Genomic DNA, 10,768 nt, shown 5'->3' on the forward strand with positions numbered 1-10,768 from the left:
CTGGGTCACTAACATCACTATTCTGATCTGTGAAAACTTTCAAAGTTCAGTAAGGGTCAGCTGACCCTTACCTGGGTCACTAACATCACTATTCTGATCTGTGAAAACTTTCACAGTTCAGTACGGGTCAGCTGACCCGTACTGAACTGTGAAAGTTTTCACAGATCAGAATAGTGATGTACTTGACCCAGAGAAGGGTCAGCTGACCCATTCATAACTCTGAAAGTTTTCACAGATCAGAATAGTGATGTACTTGCCCAGAAAAGGGTCAGCTGACCCGTACTTAACTGTGAAAGTTTTCACAGATCGGAATAGTGATGTTGGTGACCCAGAAAAGGGTCAGCTGACCCGTACTGAACTGTGAAAGCTTTCACAGATCGGAATAGTGATGTTGGTGACCCAGAAAAGGGTCAGCTGACCCGTACTGAACTGTGAAAGCTTTCACAGATCGGAATAGGGATGTTAGTGACCCAGAAAAGGGTCAGCTGACCCGTACTGAATTGTGAAAGTTTTCACAGATCGGAATAGGGATGCTAGTGACCCAGAGAAGGGTCAGCTGACCCATACTGAACTGTGAAAGTTTTCACAGATCAGAATTGTGACGTTGGTGACCCAGAAAAGGGTCAGCTGACCCGTACTTAATTGTGAAAGTTTTCACAGATCAGAATAGTGATTCACTTGCCCAAGAAAGGGTCAGCTGTCCCGTACTGAACTGTGAAAGTTTTCACAGATCAGAATAGTGATGTACTTGCCCAGAAAAGGGTCAGCTGACCCGTACTGAACTGTGAAAGTTTTCACAGAACCAAAAAGTGATGTTAGTGACCTAGAAAAGGGTCAGCTGACCCGTACTGAACTGTGAAAGTTTTCACAGATCAGAATAGTGATGTACTTGACCCGGAGAAGGGTCAGCTGACCCATTCATAACTGTGAAAGTTTTCACAGATCAGAATAGTGATGTACTTGCCCAGAAAAGGGTCAGCTGACCCGTACTGAACTGTGAAAGTTTTCACAGATCAGAATAGTGACGTTGGTGACCCAGAAAAGGGTCAGCTGGCCCCGTACTTAATTGTGAAAGTTTTCACAGATCAGAATAGTGATGCACTTGCCCAGGAAAGGGTCAGCTGACCCGTACTGAACTGTGAAAGTTTTCACAGAACGGAATAGTGATGTTAGTGACCTAGAAAAGGGTCAGCTGACCCGTACTGAACTGTGAAAGTTTTCACAGATTGGAATAGTGATGTTGGTGACCCAGAAAAGGGTCAGCTGACCCGTACTGAACTGTGAAAGTTTTCACAGATCAGAATAGGGATGTTAGTGACCCAGAAAAGGGTCAGCTGACCCGTACTGAACTGTGAAAGTTTTCACAGATCATAATAGTGATGTTAGTGACCCAGAAAAGGGTCAACTGACCCGTACTGAACTGTGAAAGTTTTCACAGATCATAATAGTGATGTACTTGACCCAGAGAAGGGTCAGCTGACCCGTACTTAACTGTGAAAGTTTTCACAGATCAGAATAGGGATGTTAGTGACCCAGAAAAGGGTCAGCTGACCCGTACTGAACTGTGAAAGTTTTCACAGATCATAATAGTGATGTTAGTGACCCAGAAAAGGGTCAGCTGACCCGTACTGAACTGTGAAAGTTTTCACAGATCATAATAGTGATGTTAGTGACCCAGAAAAGGGTCAACTGACCCGTACTGAACTGTGAAAGTTTTCACAGATCAGAATAGTGATGTTGGTGACCCAGAGAAGGGTCAGCTGACCCGTACTTAACTGTGAAAGTTTTCACAGATCGGAATAGTGATGTTAGTGACCCAGAAAAGGGTCAGCTGACCCGTACTGAATTGTGAAAGTTTTCACAGATCGGAATAGGGATGTTAGTGACCCAGAAAAGGGTCAGCTGACCCGTACTGAACTGTGAAAGTTTTCACAGATCATAATAGTGATGTTAGTGACCCAGAAAAGGGTCAACTGACCCGTACTGAACTGTGAAAGTTTTCACAGATCAGAATAGTGATGTTGGTGACCCAGAGAAGGGTCAGCTGACCCGTACTTAACTGTGAAAGTTTTCACAGATCAGAATAGTGATGCACTTGCCCAGGAAAGGGTCAGCTGACCCGTACTGAACTGTGAAAGTTTTCACAGAACGGAATAGTGATGTTAGTGACCTAGAAAAGGGTCAGCTGACCCGTACTGAACTGTGAAAGTTTTCACAGATCGGAATAGGGATGTTAGTGACCCAGAAAAGGGTCAGCTGACCCGTACTGAACTGTGAAAGTTTTCACAGATCATAATAGTGATGTTAGTGACCCAGAAAAGTGTCAACTGACCCGTACTGAACTGTGAAAGTTTTCACAGATCAGAATAGTGATGTTGGTGACCCAGAGAAGGGTCAGCTGACCCGTACTTAACTGTGAAAGTTTTCACAGATCAGAATAGTGATGTTAGTGACCCAGAAAAGGGTCAGCTGACCCGTACTGAACTGTGAAAGTTTTCACAGATCGGAATAGTGATGTTAGTGACCCAGAAAAGGGTCAGCTGACCCGTACTGAATTGTGAAAGTTTTCACAGATCGGAATAGGGATGTAAGTGACCCAGAAAAGGGTCAGCTGACCCGTACTGAACTGTGAAAGTTTTCACAGATCAGAATAGGGATGTTAGTGACCCAGAAAAGGGTCAGCTGACCCGTACTGAACTGTGAAAGTTTTCACAGATCAGAATAGTGATGTTTGTGACCCAAAAAAGGGTCAGCTGACCCATACTGAACTGTGAAAGTTTTCACAGATCAGAATAGTGATGTTGGTGACCCAGAAAAAGGTCAGCTGACCCGTACTTAACTGTGAAAGTTTTCACAGATCAGAATAGTGATGTACTTGCCCAGAAAAGGGTCAGCTGACCCGTACTGAACTGTGAAAGTTTTCACAGAACGGAATAGTGATGTTAGTGACCTAGAAAAGGGTCAGCTGACCCGTACTGAACTGTGAAAGTTTTCACAGATTGGAATAGTGATGTTGGTGACCCAGAAAAGGGTCAGCTGACCCGTACTGAACTGTGAAAGTTTTCACAGATCAGAATAGTGATGTACTTGACCCAGAGAAGGGTCAGCTGACCCGTACTTAACTGTGAAAGTTTTCACAGATCAGAATAGGGATGTTAGTGACCCAGAAAAGGGTCAGCTGACCCGTACTGAACTGTGAAAGTTTTCACAGATCATAATAGTGATGTTAGTGACCCAGAAAAGGGTCAGCTGACCCGTACTGAACTGTGAAAGTTTTCACAGATCATAATAGTGATGTTAGTGACCCAGAAAAGGGTCAGCTGACCCGTACTGAACTGTGAAAGTTTTCACAGATCAGAATAGTGATGTACTTGACCCAGAGAAGGGTCAGCTGACCCATACATAACTGTGAAAGTTTTCACAGATCAGAATAGTGATGTACTTGCCCAGAAAAGGATCAGCTGACCCGTACTGAACTGTGAAAGTTTTCACAGATCAGAATAGAGATGTACTTGACCCAGAGAAGGGTCAGCTGACCCATACATAACTGTGAAAGTTTTCACAGATCAGAATAGTGATGTTGGTGACCCAGAGAAGGGTCAGCTGACCCGTACTTAACTGTGAAAGTTTTCACAGATCAGAATAGTGATGTTTGTGACCCAAAAAAGGGTCAGCTGACCCGTACTGAACTGTGAAAGTTTTCACAGATCAGAATTGTGATGTACATGAATCAGGAAAGGGTTATCTGAACATAACTGCACTGTCAAATTTATCACAATGCAGAATAGTCAAGTTAAGGGTTCAGGGAAACCTTCAACTGAGAAATATCTTATATTCTATATTAATATTCTATATTAAAAAATCAATATTCTTTTACAAATCAGAATTTGAAGCCCAGTAACCAGGGAAACAATCAAAACTTTGAAATAAAGTTTACAACTGTATAAGCTCATTACCTAATAATATAAACTTTTATTCACTGGAACAGCACTGTGTGACATTATAATAAAAGAAAGAGGGAGCAGAGCAAAAAGAAACACTGACACGTGATAAATTGCAATTGTGAACGTTTTCACAAATCGACTTTGACCTAAAAACAGTGTTTTTGTATTCGAGCAGTCTGCGTGTTTATTGGTAAAGGACGTTAAACATGAAGAGCGCCTATCTTTCACATTCCTTATAGCGGACTACAAAGGGGTTTACGGACAAGAACTTTGCTGTGAAAAAATTCACAGATCATGTTGGTTTAGTTGACGCCGGTTTCAGTCTTCTAAGTGTCCAACTTTCGGAGCTATAAGCATTATAAAATGAAAAGTCGATTTGAAAAAAATCCTGATTTCGGCCAGAAGAACACCGTCACCATAATTCACACATCATGGAGAACGAAATTCGGCATTATTTGCATGTTTATGACAGCGCACTGTGTTTTTACAGCCAAAAGAAATCTGAATATCAAACCGCAAACTATCTTTACTGCGGTGCTTGAAATTCATTTATTCATTTATCCTTTAAAAAGTCACAGTTTAGCAAAAGTAAAGTTGAAAAAAAGAAGAGAAAATTTGAATAATCGATCCTTCATGTAACTGCAAAAATTGAAAAATGGGCGTTTGGTTTCATTTTTCTGTTTTTCCATTTTTTAATTGAAAATTGAAAATTGAATTGTGAAGCGTTACACGGACCCTGTAGACTCCCTTCTGATCTTCCTGATTCCAGCAGCCTGTAATACAGCTCATACAGTAACTGTGTCCACAGGGAATGGCCACTGGATCCTTCAGTAGATCCAGACAGATTGAACAGCTGAACTGATCCTGAGCCAAAGAAACACTGGATTCTGCCATTTTACTGAACGCACTCACAAATATAGAGACATTCACAACAGTTAGGACAAACAGCAGTTAAGTTTCGATTTCTCTGAACTGAAACACTTCCTGATTCTGCCAAGAGGTCCAAAGCGAGGAGGAGGGCGAGTGCAAATGAGCCATATAATGAACTCGACCACTAGATGGCAGTCTTATACGAAACTCACTACAACAGTTAGTGATACATTAATATAATTATATAATATGTATTAAAATAAAAATGTTGTTTATGCTGATTGTAACGATCATCCTCTTCTTTTCCCACAGTGTAGGAGCCATATTTATTCATTGATTAAGTTTAATTGATTTATTTTTATTTCAGTCATGATTTGAATATATAAGGAAACTTTTATATTTGATAATTGGGCTAACCAGTCATGTGAACCAGTTGCTCCCAAGGGGCAACCTTCCAGTCTCCCTCTGAAACCAACCAAGTACTCCTCGCTGCAGACTGGTAAAGTCTAGAAGGGATACAGCTATGGCTACTGGGCATGCGCACATCAGTCTAACGTTATTTTTGTCACACTGTACAACAATAATACTTTTTTTGTATTATAGTAAGGGCTAAGTTTAGGGTTGGGGTAGGTGTAGACGTTAATAAAACACAATCTAATAGGTAGAACAATTAATTTCATTGTTAGTTTGGTCTGAGCTGTATACCCTCTAGCCACAACCCTGCAGACTGTAGCGCGGTGACGTCAGGTACCTACGTCAGGTATGTGTTTACCGCGCATGCGCAAAGTATGGTATGACGTATGGTATGCCTGTGTAATTTGCATTGCGTGGTGACGTTAGGCGTTTTCGCGTCGTTTGTGACGTAACGCGTCATTAAAACGCATGCGCATACTTAACATAATACTCTTATAAAATGTAAAAGTATTAAAAAAAGCTAAGGTGAAAAAAAAGAAGGGGAAAAAACAGTAATATGTAGTACAGCACAAATCCATGATTTTAACCATGTCTGAGGTAAAATTATATGGAATTACAGAGTTTATTCTGTAATATTTGTGTAGTATTATATACAAGGTATTAACATTGTTGCACTGTATTTCACTGTGTATATTGTAACATTACTCTGCACCTTATATGTTTCTTATTTTAACCTTTCCTCTGTCATGATTCTTGTTTATTTAGTATAATTATGGACATTTTTCTGTTGCTTTGGCAATTCTGCCTGTGGAATATTTAAGCCAATAAAGTAGTATTACGTTAAATTGACTACATACAGTATATTTTCAGTGTCTACATCCCATTTTATGCATGGTGCCTCCAAAAAACCAAACTGATAACAGTGATCTTTTATTGCAAACAACAAAACAAAATATAATTGTATATACTGTGACGAGTCGGCTGCCTCCCCCCTAATTATCATCACCACCCCGTCCCTTATTCGCCGCCCTTCTCCAGGCTCCCAACGGGAGTGGGTGTGTATGGGAGAGGAGAGTCGCGAAAACATCCCGGGCTGGCGGTGTGTGATGAGGAGCACGTGAACTGAATGAAGCCTCATCACCGCCGCTGCGGGTCCGGATGAGGACCGCACCCGTGACGGCTGACGGGCCAGGATGCCGGGCCATTTCATCCCCCAGAAGTACCTGGCTGCTAGTCTCGCGTAGCCAGACCTTCAGACTGACGGCTGAAGGTCTGGTATTCATGGCAGCTTTCATTGGCCAAGGCCCGCCCATAAGGCCGTTTGACCGACATGTAAAACAACCAATCACAGTTCGTTTCGTTCAGCGTCACGTTTCGGGGCGTAGAAATGCCCCCACAACAACAGACGGGCATGCAACAAGTCAGTCACTGAAATAACCAGCATTGAAAGTTAACGAAGAAGAGGGAGAACAAGCAGTAAGTCAGTAATTTGTACGCGAACGTCGCAAATGTGTATAACAACAACGGCGTCTGCATAAGCACCTTTTAGCAAAACTCGAGTAAATCAGTCTGCGCTTTGTTTCCCGGCGGACCGAAAATAAACGCGACACTCGCGTGTTCCGGAAATCCGATCAAATTCAACTAATCAGATCACTACTGCGTCCCAATTCGCATACTATCCGTCCTAAATAGTATTCGAAAATAGAATTAGTATGTCCCAAATCGTAGTATGTTCAAAAAAGTATTCCAAAGATTCCCGGATGGTCTACTACTTGACTTCAGAATTCGAAGTGCGGATCAACGCACACTCTAACGGCTAATATTGCCCACAACACATTGCGCGGTGAACGAGGATTCGATTAGAACTACAAACACGCATAAAAAGTGTTAAAAAACTACAAACATGGAGGATATGCGCGACCAACGGACAGGTAGAGAAAGGGGTTTGAGTGATAAATAATCAGTGTGTAACCTGATAAAAAATATATTTTTTAAATGTTATCCTCGTTATATTTCATGTGCAGCAACATTATGAACTTTTATAAAGATAGGTTTGGTCATTAACGTTTAAATGCATAATTATGCAAACATGAGCAGAGTTCTTGGCATGAAAGACTCCTGAAAGAACGTGCCTCTTCATTTCTCTCTGTTACGATAGGAAATTAAATTAAACGAAATGTAGACAATGTTAACTGTGATGATTGACAGGGCAGTTTAAACAGTGACAGGATTCAGGTAACTAAGCAACAGAGCGTCCGTTAAAAAAGCAGTTATGACGAAGTAGTATGTCCCAAAGCTCGCCTACTATTCTGCTACATACTCAAAAGTATGTACTTTTTCTTCACAAAAAGAGTACATACTTTTAGGGCGTAGTATAAGTAGGCGAATTGGGACGCAGCACACGACTTCGACATTCCTGAAGTGTTTCCAGTTAAGTGTACCATATGCATCAGACGTTTAGCCAACGTTCCGTGGGCGTGACGTCTGAGGCTGAGACTACCTGGCTGCAGACATACAGCGAGTGGATTTCCACTAAAATCAAAATGGCATCGCGCACTTTAATTCAGGTAATTTTATTTTTTATTGTAGCCTATTAATTTAGTAGTGATGGGAAAATTAAGATTTTCGAAGCACTGAGGCTTTCCCCTTAAGTGTATCGTAAAAAGGTACATTACTCGAAGCTTTTCAACACGTTGCACACTAGTGACATCTTGCGGTCAAAGGTGGAAAAAGTTGCTTTCGCGTCCCAGATGTCCAAGCGATTTTTACAGTTTCATAAAATAATTCAATTTGTGATACGAAAACCATAAGAAATAAACAAATAGAATTTTAATTTTACTTACACAAGGTATAAATGAATTAATCTGTAAATAAACTTATAAAAGTATAAGCATGGTTCATGTATGCATATGATCAAAATAAATTAAGAATATTGACTAATAATTTTATTAATTATAAGTGCTTGTGAAGCGGGGATTACTACAAAATGACCATGCGCAAAACTACTATTTATTCATAATGTAGCGAAGAGCTACCTGATACTGTTAGGGCTAGCTTGAATCGCAGTGAACCAGGGGTGTCGGTTAAAACACCACAGAGAGATGTATCAGTTTGAACAGGTTTATTCTCACATATGCAGTTTTGATCAACTCAGAGGGAGGAGACAGCCTTTACATGCACATCAGTCCGTGTATACTAACAGGATGTGGACCAATAAGCCTGAACTACAGTGGACATGAAATGGGTTAGGTGACAGAGCTGGCTAGAAAGGGAACTTAAGCACAGTCTTCAATTAGTCTTGTCTTCGTGAGAGGGCTGAGTGTTTATCAGTTTAAGTATGAAATGTATAATTGTGGTGGAGGGTGTGTGGTTTCTCTGAAAGAAACAAAGCAAGATTATAATTAAACCACCATTACAAGTATTATTATACAGCTATAGGCTGCTCCCCTCTAACAGTAACAATGTATAACTTTGAATATAGTGCATCTACACTCATTATTTATCCACATGACTTATAGCATTATAAACATTATAACTTAGAACATTGTAATACAACAGAGATGTTACAAAAACAGCACGTAAATGACAGCATTATCATGCAGCATTGAAAAGCTAACAACTGCGTCACTGATGAAGCAAGCATCAATCTGTTACTGATTATTTGTACTCACTCATATAGGACGCACACAACACAAGATACATTCAAATGGGTCTGATATTAACTACGATGCCCGTCTCCAACGCCCGTTATGCAGAAAACCCGATCGTGAGCAGTGACTGAGGCAGTCTGATGAACTGTGTATAATGAATAGCGTCTCTTCCTCTCATCTGCGCTATGCGCGCTTTCATAATAAGAGTCCTTATTTGGCTTGCGTGACTGCGCTCTGACATTCTCTCTATCGCCTTTTGCACAGCCGCCCCCAAATTGTGTGCAATTTGTTCCTGGAAAAGGCTTATTCATCACCTGGAGCCGTTGACGGACATTCCTTGTTCTCTTCAGCATCTGGTATGACTGGAAGAGTAATAAGACGAGCAACGGGCCGAGTGTAGACTTTGTCCTTAACTTGTACATCTACGGATCGTACATGTCCATCCACACTGGGATGTACTTTAACCACTTTGCCTACTGGCCAGAGTGCTCGTGGAAACTGGGGGTCCATCAGCAGGACTACTGAACCTACTGTCAAATCCGTGGGGGTGCCATGCCACTTTTGTCTGCACTGAAGGGTGGGCAGATAGCACCTGATGAATCTCGCCCAGAAGTGATCTGCTAGGACTTGGCAGTGGCGCCATCTTCGCCGACTCAGTCCCTCACTCCTAGGGTACACCACTGGTGGTAGCGCTCCATCCAGCCGCCCCATCAAGAGGACATTAGGAGTCACAGCATCTAAGTCAGCAACACTGGAGGAGGAGTAACCCAGCGGTTTGGAATTCAGTATAGCCTCGACCTCTAGCAGAACCGTATGCAGTACTTCCTCAGAGACAGGTTCGACTCCAATTACAGTATGCAGTGCCGTCTTAACAGACTTGATCTCCCTCTCCCACGTACCCCCAAAGTGAGGAGCTGCCGGGGGATTAAAGCGGAAATCAATCTTCTGCTGGGCCAGGAGTTGTTTGAGGTCAGAGGACATGCTGTTGAACCATTCCCTGAGCTCTTTCTCGCCTCCTTTAAAGTTTGTGCCCTGGTCTGAATAGAGCTCTGCTGGACTCCCACGGCGGGCGATGAACCGTCTGAGGCTCATCAAGAAGGAGTCGGAATCCATAGTGTGCAGGAGGTCCAGGTGCACAGCCCGAGTGGTAAGACATTTATAGATAATGCCCCATCTTTTCTCTGAGCGTCGTCCTAGCTTCACTTGGAAGGGTCCGAAGCAATCGACGCCAGTGGAATAGAATGCTGGCTTGTATAGGCGCAGACGAGCCACGGGAAGATCTGCCATCTTTGGGACCGATGGCTTAGATTTCCATCGTCGACACTCCTGACATTGGTGTTGCACCCTCCTTATGGCCTCCCTTCCACGGAGGATCCAAAAAACCCGTCGCATCTCGGCAAATACACGTTCAGGGCCCGGATGACAGAGGCGAGCATCATAGTCCTGGATAAGGAGTTTTGTCGCGGGATGTGCGGGGTCCAGGACAATGGGATGCTTAAAGGCGGGGTCTAGCCATTCAGCACGTCTGAGCCTCCCTCCCACCCGTATAACTCCCTCACTAGAGTCAAGCTCCGGGGATAGGGTAAGGAGACGACTACTACGAAGTACAGCCTTTCCTGCTCTAAGATGACGCAAATCTTCTGGAAAGCATTCAGATTGGACTCTTTTGAAGATTGTCATCTCTGCCTGTCGATAGTCCTCCGCGGTCAAGGGTTCATCTTGGTCTGCCGCCCCATGCATCTCCCGCACTTCGGCTTCGACCATATTCTTCCAAGACAGGTACGGCTGCCCTTCGTGAGCCTCCTGTCTGTCCGCTCGGGATATCACTCCACACAAAGCTGTCTTCTTATACTCTGTGATATCCTGTTCTGGGGTTGCTCCAGGTGAGAC

At 42.7% G+C, this 10,768-nt stretch overlaps 1 protein-coding gene across 1 annotated transcript in view; it reads right to left on the reverse strand.

The window, feature by feature from the left end:
* LOC141343716 (tripartite motif-containing protein 16-like) overlaps positions 1 to 4,906 on the reverse strand; it is a 12,421-nt gene extending 7,515 nt beyond the window's left edge. Inside the window, exon 1 of the mRNA XM_073848343.1 lies at positions 4,676 to 4,906. Within this exon, the coding sequence (XP_073704444.1) occupies positions 4,676 to 4,838 (163 nt within the window). The 5' untranslated portion in view covers positions 4,839 to 4,906. The remainder of the gene's footprint in view (positions 1 to 4,675) is intronic.
* Between the last annotated feature and the right edge of the window lie 5,862 nt (positions 4,907 to 10,768).

This window comes from Garra rufa, chromosome 10 (assembly GCF_049309525.1).
Source record: "Garra rufa chromosome 10, GarRuf1.0, whole genome shotgun sequence".
NCBI lineage: Eukaryota > Metazoa > Chordata > Actinopteri > Cypriniformes > Cyprinidae > Garra > Garra rufa.